At 39.4% G+C, this 23,022-nt stretch overlaps 1 protein-coding gene across 13 annotated transcripts; it reads right to left on the bottom strand.

The window, feature by feature from the left end:
- Nucleotides 1–21: 21 nt before the first annotated feature.
- On the bottom strand, nucleotides 22–22,469 carry LOC139559332 (uncharacterized). Of its 13 annotated transcripts, none has more exons than XM_071375239.1 (37): nucleotides 22,361–22,469; nucleotides 21,628–21,692; nucleotides 21,483–21,545; nucleotides 20,754–20,789; nucleotides 20,233–20,274; nucleotides 19,788–19,835; nucleotides 19,464–19,508; nucleotides 18,591–18,686; nucleotides 18,358–18,408; nucleotides 17,979–18,005; nucleotides 17,804–17,848; nucleotides 17,545–17,664; nucleotides 16,784–16,852; nucleotides 15,867–15,917; nucleotides 11,978–12,037; nucleotides 11,774–11,824; nucleotides 11,624–11,680; nucleotides 11,450–11,506; nucleotides 11,314–11,358; nucleotides 11,184–11,231; nucleotides 11,028–11,063; nucleotides 10,482–10,580; nucleotides 9,997–10,035; nucleotides 9,745–9,846; nucleotides 9,597–9,656; nucleotides 9,209–9,286; nucleotides 8,800–8,850; nucleotides 7,794–7,832; nucleotides 7,549–7,620; nucleotides 7,101–7,151; nucleotides 6,865–6,909; nucleotides 4,213–4,245; nucleotides 4,066–4,110; nucleotides 2,756–2,794; nucleotides 2,174–2,209; nucleotides 1,138–1,182; nucleotides 22–548 (listed from the first exon to the last, which is right to left on the bottom strand). In XM_071375239.1, exons 1-37 carry the CDS (start codon nucleotides 22,369–22,371, stop codon nucleotides 514–516), a joined length of 1,992 nt encoding a protein of 663 aa, XP_071231340.1. In that variant the 5' UTR covers nucleotides 22,372–22,469; the 3' UTR covers nucleotides 22–513. The 13 variants fall into 13 exon arrangements, with proteins under 13 accessions (XP_071231340.1, XP_071231343.1, XP_071231342.1 ...); XM_071375242.1 differs by having other exon boundaries at nucleotides 10,515–10,580; XM_071375241.1 differs by having other exon boundaries at nucleotides 11,462–11,506.
- Nucleotides 22,470–23,022: the final 553 nt, after the last annotated feature.

The following is a 23,022-nucleotide window of genomic DNA, read 5'->3' as shown; positions in this document are numbered from 1 at the left end:
AAAAATATGGAGAAAAATGAGTTTGATGTTCAAAATAGATGTTCCTTTTAATGTAGAGATTACTTTGATATACATTTCGCAATGTACAATTTCTGACACAAAATGAATATTTCTCACATTTTCTAAACTGGGAAATACAGTACTTGCGGAAATGACAAAATAACAAAGCTTCATAAAGATTCAGTATATTGTTTGAGCTTTTGTACAACAATATTCATAGGGATGACGCTTTTGTATGAGCCATAGTCATCTGAGTCAGAGGGTTTTCCTTAGTACCCTCTTGTCTTTTTGTCATATATGCAACGAATGAAACAAAACGTCTATTAACAAGTGCGCAAAAAGTTTACTTACAGTGTCATCTTTAAGTTTAAATAGACAAAGTTCAAACAAACAAACATAGACACAAACAACTAGATTTGCTAGTGGGCTGGATCACTGTTTCTCTGCCATGCAGACTGGTCCGTACACTGAAATCTGTAGCGTAGAAACTTGACACGAGGCTTCATATGGAAGTCAGCAGGTATCCTCCAGTTCCACATTTTCTGCACCTTCAGAAGTGAAGATGTATTTTAGTCTCTGACACACATATCTGTAATTCATCTATCTAAGAGCTGACTGAAGCGATAGTTCATCCAAATTACTAAAATACATTTTGGTTTCCTTACCCGGAGAGCAGTCTATGGACGAGACAGAAATCCATAACTTGTGTGAACTATCCCTTTAATGTTAAAAATTGTAATGCAATATATTGTAGAATTACAACATATTGAGTATATTAGCAGTATACTGTAGCATTTAGTCCTACCTCAGAGGCAGTAATACTACTTTAGTGTCCTTCATTTTTACTTGCTCACAATTTTTATACTTGTAGTACCAATCAAGAGCTTACCTTTGTCTCTCTTTCAAAGGTACAGTTTAACAGCACTGTATTATCACCTGAAACCTTGCAGTCAGAAACTTTGCCATCTTACTACTGTAGTTAATACAGTGTAATAAAAATTATTAGTTATAAGATATTGTATGTGTTTTGACAGGGGAGTACATCATGTAAATAAAACAAGGCTTTTGTAATTTAATAATGTTTTTAAAAGAAGAGAGAGACACGAGAGAGAAGTTATAGGGAGCTGAGAAACCTACCTTCAGGACCCTGACCAGATGGGTTGTACTGTTCAGCTGCGGAAACTGGAAAGAGCAAGCAAAACCGAGGAAAGAAAAGAGCCCTTGAGCATCTGTTCACTGAGTGGTTCAATATATGCTGTCATGACACAGCATTGTAACATCTGAAAGCTGTGCAATCCTGTGCTAAATAACAAGTTAGGCTGTTTTTACACAGGCAGCCCAATTCAGATATTTTGCCAATTATTTGCATATCTGATACCTATCTGATCTTTTATCTAATGTGTAAACAGCAAAAACAACACATGGAATCTGATCTTTTAAATTCCGATTTATACTACCTCCATATATGGATCTGAATCCTGATACAAAAACCTATCCTCCATACGTGACCTCATGCGTTACTATGACAACCACCCCCAAATTTTAAAGAACAGTGACAGGAAATTAACTATATTTGTGTGCTACTTCAGAGGCTACATCAGTGTGAATGTGCAAATCTGATATGGGTCACATATAAAACTGAGTGTGGACAGTCAGAAAAAAAGATTGGATATAGAAAGAAAATCTGCTTTGGGTTCTTAGGGTGACTATGTAAACAGAGCCTTATAGGCCGTACTACCCATTTAGCCTACACAACGAATTATCACCTTTACTAAAACTGCTAAATTTGTCACATGGATCCATTTCGCTATTTCAATTACTTTTGCTGCATTTACACAATCAGCCCAATTCTGATCTTTATTTTCACTAATTGGTCTTTTAACTAATCAGAGCAGCTCTTTTGCCAATAATAGGGCAAAAGATTGGAATTGGGATGCCTGTGTAAACGCAGCATTTGTAGTCAACTTGATAGATAGCTAGATATCAACATTACTGAGACATCTGTATAAGGCTGTGTTTACAAAGGCAGGCCCTTTTCTAATCTTTAGCCTAATTATGGGCAAAAGAGCTGATTTGATTGGTTAAAAAGAATATCAGAAAAAGATCAGAATTGGCTGCCTGTATAAACGCAGCCATGTAACAGAGTTTAAACCTGAACTCTTATGAAGCTTACCAGCAGGCTGTGTCTGTTCTGTTACACCAGGATGACCTGTTTGGACAAAGACATTGCATGAACACAGACCCTACGAACAGAGCAGGGGGAGACCACCGTGAACGGGACAACCAGGGCTGTCTGTCGTCAATGCCAATGCATTTCACACCATTTCATGTCTATCACTACTTAGACTATGGTTAACTGTAAAGATCTGTAAAGCACTTTATGGCAACTGTTGGGCTGTAAATACATTTTATTGATTGGTGAATTAATCTATGGCAGGGGTGTCAAACAAAATTTGTGATGGGCTGAGTTTCTGCAAGTTTCCAATCCTCTCTTGTACATCATTGATTGATGAAGGTAATTTATTGGTTAGGAACTCCCCTCTCTAGGTCTAATTGGATACGAATTGAAAGAAAATGACCAAAAATAGGAGACACACAGCCCTCCAGGAAGTGAGTTTGACACCCCTGCTCTGGGCTAATTCTCCAAGATCAAAGGATTATTACCACTACTTTTCATTTCATCAAGCCTTTAGGAGCAACAGATACTTGTGCAAGGTCAAGGGGTTGTGTAAATGAATATACTGTACCAACTTACTGGAAGCCTGTAGAGTGGATCCTTGTGCATCAGCTGTGACTACGATACAAAAGATAGATTCAACATGGTGACTCTCTAGGCTAGGGGGCAGTATTTTCTATGTGGGGGCAGAGGTTTCTATGTGGATCTAGATTTCTAAGGCATTTGCTTGCAGTTCCTATCGCTTCCACTGGATGTCAACAGTCTTTAGAAATTGGTTGATGTTTTTCCTAGTAGGGCTGTTCAGAACGAGGGTCGAGTCTAGTGTACTGTTGTGGTTGGGGCGCACGACCTGAAAGCTCGCTCCACTTTGTTTTTATCTGCTATTGAACGCAGTTTATCCCGTCTTAAATTTTATCGATTATTTACGTTAAAAAATACCTAAAGTTGTATTTGGAAAGTTGTTTGAAATGTCTGGACAAAGATTACAGGTAACTTATTAGATATTTTGTAGTCATGTTGCGCGAGTTGGAACCGGTGTTTTTCTGGATCAAACGTGCCAAATAAATAGACATTTTGTAGATATAACGACGGAATTAATCGAACAAAAGGACCATTTGTGATGTTTATGGGACATATTGGAGTGCCAACAGAAGAAGCTCTTCAAAGGTAAGGCATGAATTATATCGTTATTTCTGAGTTTTGTGTCGCGCCTGGCGGGATGAAATATGATTGTCTGTGTTTGTTTGATGGGGTGCTGTCCTCAGATAATCGCATGGTTTGCTTTCGCTGTAAAGCCTTTTTGAAATCTGACACCGTGGCTGGGTTAACAAGACGTTAAGCTTTATTTTTACATATTGCATGTGTATTTTCAAGAATGTTAAATATTTACAATTCTGTAGTTTGAATTTGGCGCCCTGCACTTTCACTGGATGTTGGTCAGGTGGGACGGTAGCATGCCATCTAGCCTAGAGAGGTTAAGGCGTTTCGTTTTGTTATTTAGTGACTGACAGTGTATAGTAAGGCTGTGTCCCAAATGGTACCCTATTCCCTATATTGTGCAATGCTTTTTAACAGGAACTATGGGACACTATTCTCTTTATAGTACTCTATCTCTGATGAGTAATGAGTGGTAAGGGAACCTCGCTCACCCCTGCCAACTTTGGCGTCTGTATTACAGACATTGGTATTACATGGTATTACATACATATGGTATTGCATACATTCACACTATATTTTTGGAGGCTAGTGTGTGTGATGTGAGGAAATGTATCTATTTTTTCTGAAATGTTAAGGTCATAAGATTGGTGTGTGTGTGTGTGTGTGTGTGTGTGTGTGTGTGTGTGTGTGTGTGTGTGTGTGTGTGTGTGTGTGTGTGTGTGTAGACTTACCTGGGGAATCGGTCTGAATGAAGACACTGTGTGCTTCTGCAACAACTGAGAGACAGAGTATATGATGTTACAAGTGTGTTGTGTGAGGGGCCTTGTCTGGTTTAGAAATCTAGCACTTCGGATATGTTGTTGAAAATTGAATTTTACCTGTAGTGTCATGTCCAAATCCAAGCACAGAATCTGAAATTGAAAAATGTATACTTATCACCTTCCTCGTCTGGACGTATGCGTGTGAGTGAATCATGTATTATGTCATTGGTTAAAATGAAACTGTAGAGTTTATGAGTCCACTGGTCACAGCCACCTCATCTAACCATGTTTCAAATAAGAGGGGATATTACACTGTTATACTATATATATTTATTTTGTAATGTTAAAGCCTTATTCTAAAATTGATTAAATAAAATAAAAATCCTCATCAGTCTACACACAATACCCCATAATGACGAAGTGGAAACAGGTTTAGATATTTTTGCAAATGTATAAAAATAGAAAACAGAAATGTCTTATTACATAAGTACAGAACCTTTGCTATGAGACTCAAAAATTGAGCTCAGGTGCATCCTGTTTCCATTGATCATCGTTGAGATGTTTCTACAACTTGATTGGAGTCCACCTGTCATAAATTAAATTGGTTGGACAAGATTTGGAAAGGCACACACTTGTCTATATAAAGTCCCACAGTTGTCAGTCCATGTCAGAGCCAAAACCAAGCCATGACGTCGAAGGAATTGTCCGTAGAGCTCAGAGACAGGATTGTGACGAGACACAGATCTGGGGAAGGGTAGCCAAATTTTTTCGCAGCATTGAAGGTCCCCAAGAACACAGTGGCCTCCATCATTGTTAAATGGAAGAAGTTTAGAACCACCAAGACTCCTAGAGCGGGCCGCCTGGCCAAACTGAGCAATCGGGGAAGAAGGGCCTTGGTAAGGGAAGTGACCAAGAACTCGATGGTCACTCTGACAGAGCTCCAGAGTTCCTCTGTGGAGATGGGAGAACCCAGTAGGACAACCATCTCTGCAGCACTCCACCAATCAGGCTTTTTTGGTAAAGTGGCCAGACGGAAGCAACTTCTCAGTAAAAGGCACATGACAGCCCACTTGGAGTTTGCCAAAAGGCACCTAAAGAACTCAGACCATGAAAAACAAGATTCTATGGTCTGATGAAACCAAGACTGAACTCTTTGGCCTGAATGCCAAGTGTCAAGTCTGGAGGAAACCTGGCACCATTTCAGCGGCAGGGACTGGGAGACTAGTCAGGATCGAGGGAAAGATAAACTGAGCAAAGTACAAAGAGATCCTTGATGAAAACCTGCTCCAGAGCGCTCAGGACCTCAGACTGGGGCGAAGGTTCACCTTCCAACAGGACAACGACCCTAAGTACACAGCCAAAACAAGGTAGGAGTGGCTTCTTTGAATGTCCTTGAGTGGCCCAGCCAGAGCCCGGTAATGAACCCGATCAAACATCTCTGGAGAGACCTGAAAATAGCTGTGCAGCAACGCTCCCCATCCAACCTGACAGAGCTTGAGAGGATCTGCAGAGAAGAATGGGAGAAACTCCTCAAATACAGGTGTGCCAAGCTTGTAGCGTCATACCCAAGAAGACTCAAGGCTGTAAATGCTGCCAAAAGTGCTTCAACAAAATACTGAGTAAAGGGTCTGAATACTTATGTAAATGTGTTATTTCAGTTTTGTATTTTTTATACATTTGCACAAAAAAAATGCTTTTTTTGCTTTGTCATTATGGGGTATTGTGTGTAGATTGATGAGGAAAAAATAACAATTTAATTTATTTAGAATTAGGCTGTAGAATAGTGAAGACATCACAACTATGAAATAACACATATGGAATCATGTAGTAACCAAAAAAGTGTTAAACAAATCAAAATATATTTTATATTTGAGATTCTTCAAAGTAGCCACACTTTGCCTTGATGACAGCTTTGCACACTCTTTGCATTCTCTCAACCAGCTTAATCTGGAATGCATTTCCAACAGTCTTGAAGGAGTTCCCACATATGCTGAGCACTTGTTGGCTGATTTTCCTTCACTCTGCAGTCCAATTCATCCCAAACCATCACAATTGGTTTGAGGTCAGGTGATTGTGGAGGCCAGGTCATCTGATGCAGCACTCCATCACTCTCCTTCTTGGTCAAATAGCCCTTACATAGCCTGGAGGTGTGTTGGGTCATTGTCCTGTTAAAAAACAAATGATTGTCCCACTAAGCGCAAACCAGATGGGATGGCATATCGCTGCAGAATGCTGTGGTAGCAATGCTGGTTAAGTGTGCCTTGAATTCAAAGCTTCCATCAAGGCAAAGTATGGCTACTTTGAAGAATCTCAAATATAAAATATATTTTGATTTGTATAACACTTTTTTGGTTACTACATGATTCCATGTGTTTTTTCATAGTTTTCATGTAGAAAATTGTAAAAATAAAGAAAAACCCTTGAATGAGTAGGTGTGTCCAAACTTTTGATTGGTACTGTATATATATATTACTTGGATTGTGTACCTATTCTAGACTTTTCTAAGCTACTCCAGAACACTGTTCCAGAGAAAATCTAAGAAAATGTGTGGTTGAATGCTGTTTCCCACAATATGCTCTGTGTTAGTGACAGCTTTATTTCTCCTTACTGCCTTCCCCTTCTCAGGCTGGCCCCAGCTCAGCCGGCTCTGCACTGAGTGTTACATTTATGTTGGCGTAACTCGCGAAGCAGCGGCAAGCAGTGTGTCAGCTCTAAAAATATGCAGGTGAGACAATGATTGCTTGATCATCAGACAAGTGCGTAGCCTACCGGGCGTCCCTGGTGCACTGGCGCTGTACACGTTCACCCCAAGGGCTAGGGAGAGGGAGAAACACGTGAGTTACCACATGGCTGTTAGATTAACTTCATTAAGTATCTATTTGTTTGAATAGCCTACTAAATATGTTTTATCAGATGTCACCCAGTGTAGTAACGGGATGTTCTTGTTTGATCTTGTAAATGTTTACAATATATAGTAAACAGAAACGTACACTTCAAATCCTTACCAGTGATATCTATCTGTGTATGTGAGCTGGTTACAAGTTCTTCTGCCGCACCTGTTCACACATTGACACCTGTATCATTGTACCTGTGCACAGAATATTTCAGACTCTACTTGTGAAGGTAAACTATTAATTTATTTTCTCCATTATCAGTAACTTAAAGCTGCAATATGTAACTTTTTGGGCGACACGAAATGGCGGAGAGATTTATGCATTTTTTAAAATGTTTATTAACCTTTATTTATCCAGGGACCTGCATAGTGCATCTTTTAACATGTATAGTATACAAAAGATAAGCAAACAAAGTCAAAGTCAACAGGGTGTTCTACCTGTAGAGGGAAGTTGTGTGGCCATGTCAGACAGCCCTGCTCATAGAAACACATTAGTAGGCCTAGCCAAATTCTACCAATTTCCTGAAAGCTCACTGTAGGATTTCAAGGTGGTGGCTTACCTGTGGTATCTGTTTGAGGGCTGACGGTGTGAACGTCATCATGATGCTGAACAGCGACCCCGTCTGTAACAGCTGAAGAACCACAAAATTAGAACTCAACCCGCGAAATTACAGCGTGAGCTCTCATGATGAAACACTATTACAACACTATTACAACAACATTGTAAAAAGTGATGCCTTCAGAAATGTTTCACTTGGCAAATTAAATGTAGGACAATCATTGATTCTATTTTTGTAGGACTCACCTCCCATGTCGTCGTGGTGAGAGACGACGCCGTGCTCACCTGCAGAAATTAAGGGACGAAGAAAAGCTGACTGGTGAGTGGTGATGGCTAACATTTTGGAAATACTTTTTTTTAAGTATATTTTCCTGTGTGAAAATAAGCATAGAATACTTTACTCTGACAGATAGACATCCTGGGATTTTTCAGGAGGTATTTATTTAGCCAGCACTGGCCTTGGTGAAGCCTATTTTCCATCATGACACTTATTTTCCACAAAGGTTATAGTTCTGTGAGACAATTGTTGCTCAAGACATAAAATAAGACCAGAACAGGTCCAACAGTGGTGGGAAAAGTACCCAATTGTCATACTTGAGTAAAAGTAAAGATATATAGAAATTGACTCAAGTAAAAGTGAAAGTCATCCAGCAAAATACTACTTGAGTAGAAGTCTAAAATTATTTGGTTTTGAATATACTTAAGTATCAAAAGTGAATGTAATTGCTAAAATATACTGAAGTATCACAAGTAAAAGTATAAATCATTTCACATATTAAGCAAACCAGATGGCACAAATTTACAGATAGGCAGGGATACACTCCAACTTAATTTACAAAAACATTTGTGTTTAGTGAGTCTGCCAGATCAGAGGCAGCAGGGATGGCCGGGGATGTTCTCTTGATAAGTGCATGAATTTTCCTGTCATGCTAAGCATTCGAAATGTAGCAAGTACTTTTGGGTGTCAGGGAAAATGTATGGAGTAAAATGTACATTATTTTCATTAGGAATGTAATGGAGTAAAAGTAAAAGTTGTCAAAAATATAAATAGTAAAGTAAAGTACAGATACCCCAGAAAAACTACTTAAGTAGTACTTTAAACTATTTTTACTTAAGTACTTTACACAACTGAGGTCCAATCCATTATTTTGCACATACAGCAGGCAATTAAGCAGACAGAAAAATGTGTTTATGAATAACAAATGCACTGAAATAGGTTTGTAAATAATGGAGAATTCAAACACTGAGTTACCAGCATCTAGTAGGCCTACGTCTGTAGACACAATATGCTGCCCAGATGGATCTGAAAAGCAAAAACACTGTCATATACACCATTGTATTGGCAGGCTTTTGCATTAGGCGTATTGGGATAAATGACCACATGAATTCAGTATATCAAGCATATATCCTCAATGCTTCTCAAATAATGCATGTGGCATTTGTTTTGCTCCATCAAGTGCAAATACTCTACCCCTGGTTATAGCCTAGTCCTAGCCTGGTCCCAGAACTGCTGCTTTTGCCTACTCCGTTGTCATTGGAAGCGAAACGTTTAATTGTTTGGCATGACAATTCCATTAGGAGTTGGCAGGAGAGTAGAAACAGACTGGCACCCAGGCTGGCCTTGGCCTACTGGCTTCCATGTACCTTTAGGGTAGACATACCTGTTACATCATGATGCACATCATTGACCGCATGATCACCTCCATGTGTGTCTGTAACCTGGCTTTGACGACCATTCCCTGCAACATACATGTTCATTTATGCTGACATTATCTTAATCATCCTTTATTTTCCTCTGTCTGAGCTGGACACATCCAAACCACTCTCTGAAATACATTCATAGTATAATGTATTTCATTCAAAATATATATATGCCATTTAACAGACACTTTTATTAAAAGCAAATTACAGTCATGCATTTTACGTATGGGCAGTCCCGGGAATCAAACCCACTATCCTGGAATTGCAAGCACCATGCTCTATAAACTGAGCTACAGAAGATCACCTATAACAGGGGTATGTTATGTTTAGTCCTGAGTGTGATCCTACCTGGGTGGTCAATGTGCGATGATGAATAATCAGTATGTGACATCACTGCTACTGGGTGGTCTGGAGAGAAAAACTGAGATGAAGCTTTTCCATGCCATCTTGGTCACTATCCTCTTACAGAGATGATGATTTATTTCAGTGTATTTACCTGTAGTATCGGATAGACCAGCATGATCACCTGCTGAGTGGTGAGATCCATCGAAACTGGAGCTCAGATATGGATGGTCAGGCCCTGAGTAGTCAGTAAGTCCTGCAAATAAAAAGAGACCACAAGTAGGACAGAGATACAAACTAGTTGACAGACCCTATTTGCTTTCACCCACAACTACTGTTTACATGTTCAACTGTGAATCATAATCTATTTATTAGATAATGAATAGTTGTGGCTCACAATGCCTACCTGTAAAATCACTTATTAGACCTATGTGATCTCCAAGACCTGGAGGAAGAACATCAGACACACAGAGAAAGAAGATCAATTATTGTATTATGTGAATCATGAGAACCCTCATCTCTTGTTGCACTGCATCCCTCCTAATAGAGTCTCTTAGAGGCCATGCCTGACCCCATTCATCAGTGATGGCGGTGCTACTCCACCAAGACATAAAGTCTACAGTGAAGCCGTGAAAATAAACAATGTCAAGATCTACAAAGTTCACAAGCACAGCTACACAAATAACTCGCTGTCTGCACAGACAGGAACATATGGACCCAATGATAATCTTGGAGTAAAAAAAAATATTGGGGTGTAAATTCTCCGGGACACTCTGAAATCTCTGTCATGATTACAAGCCTGAGAGGAGCTCTCTCCGAGGTGAGGTAGAGAACTGAGCCTGCGAGGATGAGGGACGACACAAGAGGGAGGCGTGAAGTGATTTACAGGACCTGGCAGAGGGTGGAAGGCGTGCCAGTAGGTACCTGGTGGAACGTCTGGACCCGGGCTGCTACTGGACGACAATGCCGGTCCTGGACCTGAACCCACAGCTGGATGAGAGGAGAGAGAGAACAAAGAGAGCAGAAAGAGAGAGAGAGAGAGAGCAGAGAGCAGAGAGCGCCAGACAGCCAATGATATATATATCAAACCTGATTTAAAGCAGTTTTCCTTGAGTAAATTATTACAAAAGCAAGAATAACTGTAACAGTGATTTACTCTGCAGCAGCACAGATAACTAGCACAATATGGAATATAAACTCCTCAGAGTGGATTTTGTGGCTTGCTGTTTTAACCCCTCGGACAGAGAGGTACTTAAATAAAATGACGCTTTAGAGGTGTAGTATAACATTATCTGTGCCAGTTTAAATATAGCTTAAATCTGATATAAATTAGAGGGACTCTCCCACAGAGTAACTCTCCCAAAGGTGTTGCATTGTAGCATTTCTTTCAAGGAAACAAGTGAAGGGACTAAGGGAGGCTTGGATGAAGAAACATACCTATTAAGTCTAATTGAGAAGTCATTCCGGTGTGATCTATCAACAGAGCAGTGTTGGTTAGATATTTTTGATTCAACAAAGAAAAACAGAGATTCTTTATAGTCAGAAAAGATCCAACAGAAAGCAGACACAGAAGGGCTATGATGACAAACCCACCTGAGATGTCGATATGGATGTCAGAAGCATACGGATCCCCCACACCACCTGGAACGACATACAGTTAATCAAGAACAAACTTGATTTACCTAAAAATAAACATCAAAGATAAGTTCTTACAAACACTCACCCATTAAACCAATGAGGAAGTCATGGCTGGATTGGTCGATAATACCTGAATGTCAATACGGAATTAAGTGAAGAAATGATGGAGAAGCAAGTAAATATACCAGACAGGAGCCAAGCATGAAACATAGCACCCTCACCTGGACACTCACCTGTATTGTCCAGGTGAGAACTTGCACCAAGTGGATCCATAGCACCTGAAATGTTGAACCTGTTAAAAAGTATCAAGGCATTCTATCGTCTACTCATTTGCCCTATCATTAAACAAACAAGCACATGACTTAAACTTTATCGGATTTTCAGCAAGATGTTACCTGTGGGATCCATGTGAGTTGTGTCCTCGATGAAGAGGTCAGTGACTACAGGTGTAGCTGAGACACAGGAAGACATTGACAATCAAAATGGCCTCACAAATGCCAAACTCCATCATGTTTTTTGATCAAGCGCGATGAAGTCCTCCTTACCTGCATGTCCATTTTCTACTGCTCCTCCAATCAGCAGCTTGTGACCATTACCTTGGAAACAACATTGAGATCCAATAAATACCATGACACTTCTGTTCTTTGTAGGATTATACCAAGGAGTGTAAGATACTTGTGTTCTTCACAGTTCACAGGTACATGATGTGGCTAAAATAAATAGAACAATTGCTTATCTGACATATTTACCATTAAACTCAGGTGACTCAGGTGTGTCATACTCAGGTGACTCTATTTCAGTCTCACTTGCTGAAACACATACAATTACAATACATGTCTTTATCAATAATATTTACATTTACATTTTAGTCATTTAGCAGACCCTCTTATCCAGAGCGATTTACAGTTAGTGCATTCATCTTAAGGTAGCTAGGTAAGGCGACCACATATGATAACACAGTGATAGTAAGCACAACTTTTCCTCAGTACAGCAGCTATCAGCGAAGTCAGTGCTAGGAAGTCTGTGCTAGGAAGTCAGTGCTAGGAAGTCTGTGCTAGTAAAGTCAGTGCTAGTAAAGTCAGTTCTAGGAAGTCAGTGCTAGGAAGTCAGTGCTAGTAAAGTCAGTGCTAGGAAGTCTGTGCTAGGAAGTCAGTGCTAGTAAAGTCAGTGCTAGGAAGTCAGTGCTAGGAAGTCAGTGCTAGTAAAGTCAGTGCTAGTAAAGTCAGTGCTAGAAAGTCAGTGCTGGAAAGTCAGTTCTAGGAAAGTCAGTTCTATGAAAGTCAGTGCTAGAAAGTTAGTGCTAGGAAAGGCAGTGCTAGGAAGTCAGTGCTAGTAAAGTCAGTGCTAGGAAAGTCAGTGCTAGAAAGTCAGTGCTGGAAAGTCAGTTCTAAGAAAGTCAGTGCTAGAAAGGCAGTGCTAGAAAGTCAGTTCTAGGAAAGTCAGTTCTATGAAAGTCAGTGCTAGAAAGGCAGTGCTAGGAAGTCAGTGCTAGAAAGTCAGTTCTAGGAAAGTCAGTGCTAGAAAGTCAGTGCTAGAAAGTCAGTGCTAGAAAGGCAGTGCTAGAAAGGCTGTGCTAGTAAAGTCAGTGCTAGAAAGTATGTGCTGGAAAGTCAGTTCTAGGAAAGTCAGTTCTATGAAAGTCAGTGCTAGAAAGTTAGTGCTAGGAAAGGCAGTGCTAGGAAGTCAGTGCTAGTAAAGTCAGTGCTAGGAAAGTCAGTGCTAGAAAGTCAGTGCTGGAAAGTCAGTTCTATGAAAGTCAGTGCTAGAAAGGCAGTGCTAGGAAGTCAGTGCTGGGAAGTCTGTGCTAGTAAAGTCAGTGCTAGGAAGTCTGTGTTGGAAAGTCAGTGCTAGAAAGTGTGTGCTAGTAAAGTCAGTGCTAGGAAGTCTGTGCTAGGAAGTCTATGCTAGGAAGTCTGTGCTGGGAAAGTCAGTGCTAGGAAAGTCAGTGCTAGGAAGTCAGTGCTAGAAAGTCAGTGCTAGGAAGTCAGTGCTAGTAAAGTCAGTGCTAGAAAGTCAGTGCTAGGAAGTCAATTCTAGGAAAGTCAGTTCTAGGAAAGTCAGTGCTAGGAAGTCAGTTCTAGGAAAGTCAGTTCTAGGAAAGTCAGTGCTAGAAAGGCAGTGCTAGAAAGGCAGTGCTAGTAAAGTCAGTGCTAGAATGTCAGTTCTATGAAAGTCAGTGCTAGAAAGTCAGTGCTAGAAAGTCAGTGCTAGGAAAGTCAGTGCTAAAAAGTCAGTGCTAGAAAGTCAGTGCTAGAAAGTCAGTGCTGGAAAGTCAGTGCTAGAAAGTCAGTGCTGGAAAGTCAGTGCTAGGAAACTCGGTGCTAGAAAGTCAGTGCTGGAAAGTCAGTTCTATGAAAGTCAGTGCTAGAAAGTCAGTTCTATGAAAGTCAGTGCTAGAAAGTCAGTGCTAGGAAAGTCAGTGCTAGAAAGTCCGTGCAAGTAAAGTCAGTGCTAGGAAAGTCAGTTCTAGGAAAGTCAGTGCTAGGAAGTCAGTGCTAGTAAAGTCAGTGCTAGAAAGTCAGTGCTGGAAAGTCAGTTCTATGAAAGTCAGTGCTAGAAAGTTAGTGCTAGGAAAGGCAGTGCTAGGAAGTCAGTGCTGGAAAGTCAGTTCTAAGAAAGTCAGTGCTAGAAAGGCAGTGCTAGAAAGTCAGTTCTAGGAAAGTCAGTTCTATGAAAGTCAGTGCTAGAAAGGCAGTGCTAGGAAGTCAGTGCTAGAAAGTCAGTGATGGAAAGTCAGTTCTAGGAAAGTCAGTGCTAGAAAGTCAGTGCTAGACAGTCAGTGCTAGAAAGGCAGTGCTAGAAAGGCTGTGCTAGTAAAGTCAGTGCTAGAAAGTAAGTGCTGGAAAGTCAGTGCTAGGAAAGTCAGTGCTAGGAAGTCAGTGCTAGAAAGTCAGTGCTAGAAAGTCAGTTCTAGGAAAGTCAGTTCTATGAAAGTCAGTGCTAGTAAAGTCAGTGCTAGAAAGTCAGTGCTAGGAATGTCAGTGCTAGAAAGTCAGTGATAGAAAGTCAGTGCTAGAAAGTCAGTGCTAGAAAGGCAGTGCTAGTAAAGTCAGTGCTAGAAAGTCAGTGCTGGAAAGTCAGTGCTAGGAAGTCAGTGCTAGAAAGTCAGTGCTAGAAAGTCTGTGCTAGAAAGTCTGTGCTAGTAAAGTCAGTTCTAGGAAAGTCAGTTCTAGGAAAGTCAGTGCTAGAAAGTCAGTGCTAGGAAAGTCAGTGCTAGGAAGTCAGTGCTAGAAAGTCAGTTCTAGGAAAGTCAGTTCTATGAAAGTCAGTGCTAGAAAGGCAGTGCTAGAAAGGCAGTGCTAGTAAAGTCAGTGATAGAAAGTCAGTTCTAGGAAAGTCAGTTCTATGAAAGTCAGTGCTAGAAAGTCAGTGCTAGAAAGTCAGTTCTAGGAAAGTCAGTGCTAGAAAGTCAGTGCTGGAAAGTCAGTTCTATGAAAGTCAGTGCTGGAAAGTCAGTTCTAGGAAAGTCAGTTCTATGAAAGTCAGTGCTAGGAAAGTCAGTGCTAGAAAGTCTGTGCTAGTAAAGTCAGCACTAGAAAGTCCGTGCTGGAAAGTCAGTGCTAGGAAAGTCAGTGCTAGAAATTGATTAAAGAGGCAATAAAACTGGCATTCTTTAGACTAGTTGAGTATCTGGCGCATCAGCATTTGTGGGTTCGATTGTACTCAGCTGTACTTGTCCTCTTGCTCAGTTGTGCACCGGGGCCTCCCACTCCTCTTTCTATTCTGGTTAGGGCCAGTTTGCGCTTGTACGAGATCTTCAGTTTCTTGGCAATTTCTTGCACGGAATAGCCTTCATTTCTCAGAACAAGAATAGACTGATGAGTTTCAGAAGAAAGTTATTTGTTTCTTGCCATTTTGAGCCTGTAATCAAACCCACAGATGCTGATGCCCCAGATACTCAACTGGTCTAAAGAATGCCAGTTTTATTGCCTCTTTAATCAGCACAACAGTTTTCAGCTGTGTTAACATAATTGCAAAAGGGTTGTCTAAGGATCACTTAGCCTTTTAAAATGACAAACTTGGATTAGCTAACACAATGTGCCATTGGAACACAGGAGTGATGGTTGCTGATAATGGGCTTCTATATGCCTATGTAGATATTCCATTAAAAATCAGCCGTTTCCAGCTACAATAGTCATTTACAACATTAACAATGTCTACATTGTATTTCTGATCAATTTTATGTTATTTTATTTTAATAGACAAAAAATGTGCTTTTCTTTCAAAAACAAGGACATTTCTAAGTGACCCCAAACTTTTGAACGGTAGTGTATGATGTCACAGCAAAAATAATCCTGCAGCAACACGATTTTTACTTTTAATTCATAATGTTGATTTATCGGTGGTTAGGCTATTAGCTGGCCAAAAGTAGGCTACGTGAAAAGTGCAATACTGTTAATATAACCGTGTGTTAGTGTAGGTTTTCAGGGAATTTATATATATCACGAAGCTAATTGGCATTTCCTGCGATGTAGGAAAACTTTCAGCAACCAGAGATTGATCAAATGAAGATCTTACATCTATACAGTTGTGTGCCTGTGTTGTTCATTCTTCATTTATGTAATTTATTGTAAACTGATGTTTTTCCATTCATGGTGATAGTGTCTGTCTGCTTCTTTAGTGTCAGGATGCACTTACTTGGAGCCTCAGTCTGATAGCCAGCAGCATCAAATGTATGAATGCTGCCACCTGTAATAACAATACATTGCTGCCTTGATTTAAACATTGTAAGCATGCTAGTTGTGGATCATATTTGTGATGTACTTTACATACTGTACATAATATACAGAGTGTCTTGGAAATGTAAATTATTAATAACCTTTTACTGCAGGGGGGTAAATCAGGGTCAAACAGTGTTTCTTGGTAGTCTTAAACAAATCTACTTTGAAACAAGGTATACCACAGGCGGCCGGTGGCAACTTAATTGTGGAGGACGGGCTAATAGTAATGGCTGGGATGGAATCAATGGAATTATATTGAACACATCAAACACGTGGTTTCTATGTGTTTCATACCATTCCATTTACTCCATCCTAGACATTATTATGAGCCGTCCTTCCCTCGGCAGCCTCCTAAGAAGTATACACCTCACACACATGGTTATGGGCTTAAAACCTTTTGACACCTGTACCATGTCAGATATAAAGTTGAAATGTATTACATATTGAGTTTGCATCCCAATATTACACTTTATATACATCAAAGAAGACTGAAATATAACAAAACGGTTTGACATAGAAACACTAGATTTTCGGAGAGGGAGATTTGGCCATTTGACTGCAGCCTAATAATAATGTTTACCATAATAATGTTTAGTGTCAGCACATTTATTGATGGGCTGACACTAAAATTAAATATTAAAGACAAAGTGTTCCTGACTATGTGTTATCAATGGTCCTTATCCAAACCCACACATTCACTTGATTGTTAGTTACCGGTTTGCTACATATGACTGAGTGACATTATTATTGGTCGTTATAACTCATAACTGCATATGATTGTTTGTCACAGGTCTGTCACCAGAACTTTCTGTGGCTTTATGTAGTGAATGATACCTGCAGGCTGTGGATGAGCCTCATGGATAATGATGAGAGTGGAGCTCCCTCCTGCTTGTCCCATTGAGCCTATAAGGTAAACACATTGAACATAAGACAAAGTTAATCACTGCAAGGGACCATTGAAATATGCTTATACAAACAAATTAAGAGTTTCATTACAAAATGCTATTTATCCATTTTCATTTAAAAAAATGTTGGGAAATTAGCTTTTATTGTTTAAAGAAATTATGAAAGAGATGGGTGTGTTTTTTGTATAATCAGGGTGTGGAGTTGTTCAATGACATCAACAACAAATTATGTTTTTATTCAAAATTCTCTCAGAGCAATAAGTAGTACTGCTAGGTTTTGCACAGTCAAATGTAACAAATAAACACATATTTTTATAAAGAAATGTACAGTAATATGAGATATGTATGTAAAACATTAGCATTTTACATTTGAGTCATTTAGCAGATGGTCTTATCCAGAGCGACTTACAGTTAGTGCATTGATCTAAAGATAGCTAGGTGAGACAACCACAGTAAACAGCATACAAACATTCCATTCCAGTTAAACAATGGATATAATCATTTTGCAAAAAAATACATTTTGATACACATCTAAAATCTATAAATGTAAAATATGAGAACAGACATATTTTACACACACTTGTATATACCCATAAGCAATCATTTCTGATGAAAAAACACAAATGTGAAAAAATTGTGCATATAGCATTTTGGAAATAAACTCTTCAAATGTAGACCAAGATGACTTACCGTGAGAGATTGTATCTGAGTGGACAACCCCTGTTCCTGGGTGGACAACCCCTGTTCCTGGGTGGACAACCCCTGTTCCTGGGTGGACAACCACTGTTCCTGGGTGGACAACCACTTTTCCTAAAATAATTATGTTGAAATTCAGCTTCAGCAAAGATATTCATGTTGATTTACTGTTAATACAATTCATCCAGGTTTTATGTCATGCATTATTGGACTATTGTTATAGAATTGAACCAAGGCAAGGCAGAGAGATTACCTGGGGCTTGCACGTGTGACACTGAACTGCCATGACCCCCTGCACCTGCCAAGAGATCAATAGTTCAACCTCCCCAATAGAGACAAACCACCGCCATCCAGACAGAGCTTGTAAAACATCCAGGTGTTTTTTTGGTCTACTTCAATGCTTGTGGAGAGAGCGGGTGTAGCGTTACCTGTTTGACTCGGATCCAAACTGGGACCTGCAATGAAAGCAAAACACTTTTCATCAAATTACAGTAGATAAAGACTTACCACTGTTTATTAGATAGATTCAATGGAGATATCACTTCAAATCCTTCCGGAGACACCTGAAACCCCACCTCTTTAAGGAATACCTAGGATAGGATAAAGTAATCCTTCTAACCCCCCCCCCCTTAAAAGAGTTAGATGCACTATTGTAAAGTGGTTGTTCCACTGGATATCATAAGGTGAATGCACCAATTTGTAAGTCGCTCTGGATAAGAGCGTCTGCTAAATGACTTAAATGTAAATGTAAATGTAAATATTATATGACTTGATTAAAAATAAAAAATGTATAATAAGTAATTTGACCTGCAATACTGGTATCTAAAGAGGAACCTGCATGTCCTGGCAAAGAAGCATCTGAAAGACAGGGGATGTTAAGAAATAAAGAAGCATCTGAAAGACAGGGGATGTTAAGAAATAAAGAAGCATCTGAAAGACAGGGGATGTTAAGAAATAAGTAAAAACTGATTGTTTAAACAAAACTTGTATCACTTAACATGACAGTTCAGAATAAAGTAGATAACAGAACAAGGCTTTACCATGGGAGCTGGGGTCAGAGGGTGAAGTATGTGAATCTCCTCCACCTCCTCCTCCTCCACCACCCCCTCCCCCTCCTCCTCCACCACCACCATTACCTGAAGGAGATAGGAACACATCAGGCCATTCATTCCACAAATGTATTCCACCATGGCTGCGTTTACACAGGCACCCCAATTCTAATATTTTGCCCAAATATGGTCAAAAGAGTTGATGTGATTGGTCAAAACATATAGTGACACTTTTTAGGATGTCAATATAAATGAATGTTATATGGTTGTTTTGTCTTCATTATATTATATATCACCATCAAGGACCACTTTGGAAACAAGTGTTTTAATTAATATATATATATTTAACCTTCATTTAACTAGGCAAGTTAGTTAAGAACAAATTCGTATTTACAATGACTGCATACTGGGGAACAGTGGGTTAACTCCCTTGTTCAGGGGCAGAACAACAGATTTTTACCTTGTCTGCTCGGGGATTTGATCCAGCAACCTTCTGGTTACTGGACCAACGCTCTAACCCCTAGGCTACCTGCTGCCCCTTTTAAGTGTTATCCTTTAGGTCCACATTGTACATTTTGTTCTCTGTGTCTTTTACCCAAATAAATCAAATTCAATTCATAAGTTACACAATTATCAGAATTGGGCTTCCTGTGTTAAAAGGCAATTCCCCCACTTTTCAACATCATTTCATTTTCTCCAGCCCAATACCAGTGTCTACATATGTGAAAACGGTGCATTTCTGCGCTTTGTAATTTTTATTTTTTTTCTCAATATCCCGTAGGAAAAGATATATGTAAGATTGTAAGACAGTTTTTGTTGGAATAAATAATAAAAAACGGCCACATATTATGGAGCCTGACTCACGGTCAGGCCCAGCTTGCATGGCACTATCCCCATTGAGTTTATGTCCTGCAGGAAGAAGGGGTGCACAAATTCGTGAGGGATTTTATGTTGAGAGTCATCGTAAGACTTTTCTTTTCTGATTTGTCTTAATTCTGATGTGAAATGTCCTTAATACATTTACAAGATCAGCCTACACACAATACCCATTTATAACCAATTACACAACCAATTTACAGCCCGTACGCTTACCAAACCAGTAAAGGAAATGAATGGGTTCCTATAAAATATTTTCCAAATGTACAAATTGTATTTGTATTGAGTGTTATAAAGGAAGTGCTCCCTTACCATTCGGAGCTTCGCCCTGGAACGAGGTGCCAGGCTGAGCGCTTAAACCTAGAAGGAAACCAGCCTTTAAGTCTAGACAAGCTTATTTAACAGTCCATTGAAAACCTTTCAATACAGTCCTTTACAAATATGTATCCTGTATTGTATGAATCAAACATATTGCAGACTTTTGCAGTGAGTTTAACTCACTTTTATGGAAGAAGCCTCAATAGAAATGTCTCAAATGGTCTGATTTCAAGAATGATGAATATCATATCATTAACTTTCCTGATACGCTATCTAATAGAAAAATCTGCAGCGTTTACCAGATTAAAGTCTATACTCAAGACAACTTCCCCACTTTGCACTAAGAACTTCTCAGAGTTGAACTCACTGAACTAAGAGCTATTCTGTTTTTAACATAAGCCCTATCCCCTGAGCTAAGAGAGGATTAGATGTGTCTTACCCAGGCCTTTAGATACTGTGGTAGCTTGCTGTGCTCCAATTCCTTGAGGGAAGAGAAGGGAAAAGGAACATACTTCTATTTGAGAATCTGTATGATTGTCTTTATCAATAAAAACCCTTTATTCTGGTATTATACCCTATTAGAGAGGATTTTAGGTTTACATGCATGCGCACATGCACATACTTGTGATTAATGATAGTTTTATACCAACAATATGTGAGATTTTACTTTAAATGTACTCTTATGTCCTGTTTTGTAGCTTTATCATATTCACATTTCCACTATTTCACTATTTTATATTTTGTTTGTATTTGGAATTAATGAGGCCCATCTGTCTTTGAAACGTGTTATGGTAATATTATGCAAAACATTCAAACAGGAAAAACAAATTTATGCTCTTAGTTGAACCATTTACATAAGTTTACTCTCAAAATGGGACTTTAGTCACACAAGTAGGCGTTGGTTTATGCACAAAGGTTAGAGATGTTCTATTCATTGGTGGCAAGTTGTTAACTTCTCACCCATATTCTTTTCCTGACTCTTGGAGTCATCATCATCTGAAAAGAAAAGTAAGTTGAGACATTTCATAAATATATGCTCATATTCTATACTTCCCAGAAGTCTGTGCTCCACACATATTTAGAAGACGTCGTTCCCTCTATTGACACAAATGGAAAGGTGCCCGAAAAATTATACAAAAATTGGTCCTGAAAGGTTACACTTATAGAAAAAATGATTCCAAAAGGGTTCTACCTGGAACCAAAAAGGGTTATTCAAAGGGTTATTTTATGGGGACAGCCGAAGAACCCTTTTAGGTTCTAGATAGCAGCTTTTTTTCTAAGAGTGTATATCCTTCTGCTTGAGTGGAGGAAATTGGTATTAACTTTATAGGTCTGAGTGCACTTCAAAAATTACTTTATCATTTCTTTAAAGAGGGTTAGTCCTTTTTTATTAGTTCCATAGAATTTATTTTGTTATATTAGACATTTCTACGCTCTCACTCTATGTATTCTGTACCTAATTTTATAATCAGAAAAGACTGCATTGATCTTTGTTTTGGCCTCTGTTGACCTTGGGGGGGGCATTATTTTTTGTTTGTTAATAGCTTACTATGTCACATTTAGGCTAGGCCCATTCTCTTCGTCGTACCAGCACTAGCTGGTCCTATGGTATCCTGACACATGACTCTAACCCCCCCCCATCCCCACTCCCTCATCCTTCCCCAAACCTCCCTCCCTCCCATCTCATACCCTCCTCCTCTTCTGAGAGTTCCTCTTCGCCGTCCTCTACCTCTATCTCCTCCGGCTCTTTCTCTAAAGAAAGAAGGCATTGAGTTGTTTACCTGTTCAAATATCCCAATGAATACAACTTTGATTCAATTAGCTACTTCCATACCTTCCACAGGAGCAGTTGAAATTGTTGTTGCCAAAAAGACAACTACAGAAGCAATTAAAAGATTTCTGTAGATAAAGAAGATGTATATCAAAAGATGGACGGAAACATAGGTTAATATCAAATGTTTTATAACAAGGTTAAATGATATCCCTAGTCCAATCTCAAGTGTATGATTCTAGTTGAGATACAGTTTTGCAGATGGAAGTGAAATTTCATTGTGGATTGATAAGTCTGTCATAAACATACGTTAAGTCCATATTCTTCTCATCCATATCATATTTTATGTCCTCAGTGCATAAATCTAAGATGTCACCATCATATCAATTGTGTTACATCAAGAGGAAGAATCAAGAAAGAGTGCCAAATAAAGCCAATAGGAAGCATTCAACGTAATGCTAAGACTAGAACTGTCAGCTATTTTATCAGATAGTATGTATTCTACAACATCAATATCAACAGCAAACATTTATTTAGATGACAAAAAATAATTCTCAAGCTCTTGAAAAACAGTTATCTTTGTCATATGAAATGTGGATACTAACCCTGAGAATCATCATACATTGATCAATTACATCACCAATTACATAACAATAATCATAATCAAGGCCTAATGAAAATCTCTCGCTTTGATCAAAACAATACGCCTGGACCAAGATGCAACATTTCATGACTAAAATTCCCTGCTTCAGCATTCATTACACACAACATTTGCAGCTGTTCATTGTTTACTCACCGTGACCACATGTTTCTTTCTAAAGGTCTATGTGGGGAACTCAGGAGTAGACATATACAGCATGTAGCACCCAGGGCTTTAGACTTCCTTCTGCATGACTGGGCACCGCTATATGTTTTATACCCTCTCATCCCCCCATTTTAGGAAGGGGCAGGACTTGTGTTATAACCCCAGCCCCTACCAATTGAGCTCAGCTACTCCCTAGCTAGGTTTATTTCTCTACAGGTGAAAATACTTCAAAACACATTAACATTATAAAGATACAACAACAAAAAAGGAATTTCTAAAATGAGCAATTCCAATATGAATATTCAAACATTTCAAACAAGTCCTGAGTCAGGCAGTCTCTTACTGGTGGATCTTGCTGAGAGTGAGACAAATAGATAGATGTGGACAGTGGTGAAGAGTAAGCCTAGTGAGAGAAAACAGGTTGGTTTGCTCTACCTCCTTGCCTTCCCTGAATCCCCCTGACATGAGCTGTCACCTCTACTCTAACCTCTCAGCTCTGAGATCAACAGTTGAGCTGCTCTGCCAGTGGAGGGCACAGCCACCCTTCTTATGAAATGAAACAGAGTGACCTTCTGCATTCTGCTCTCATTTCCTGTTCGCTGACAGACAGGAGACATGAAAAGAGCAGCAGCAGCGTTTCTGAGGATGGGGTT

The sequence above is a fragment of the Salvelinus alpinus genome, chromosome 29 (assembly GCF_045679555.1).
Source record: "Salvelinus alpinus chromosome 29, SLU_Salpinus.1, whole genome shotgun sequence".
NCBI classification, from domain to species: Eukaryota; Metazoa; Chordata; class Actinopteri; order Salmoniformes; family Salmonidae; genus Salvelinus; species Salvelinus alpinus.
The sequence above is the reverse complement of the archived record's forward strand: the minus strand, read 5'-3'. Positions and strand labels throughout refer to the sequence as shown.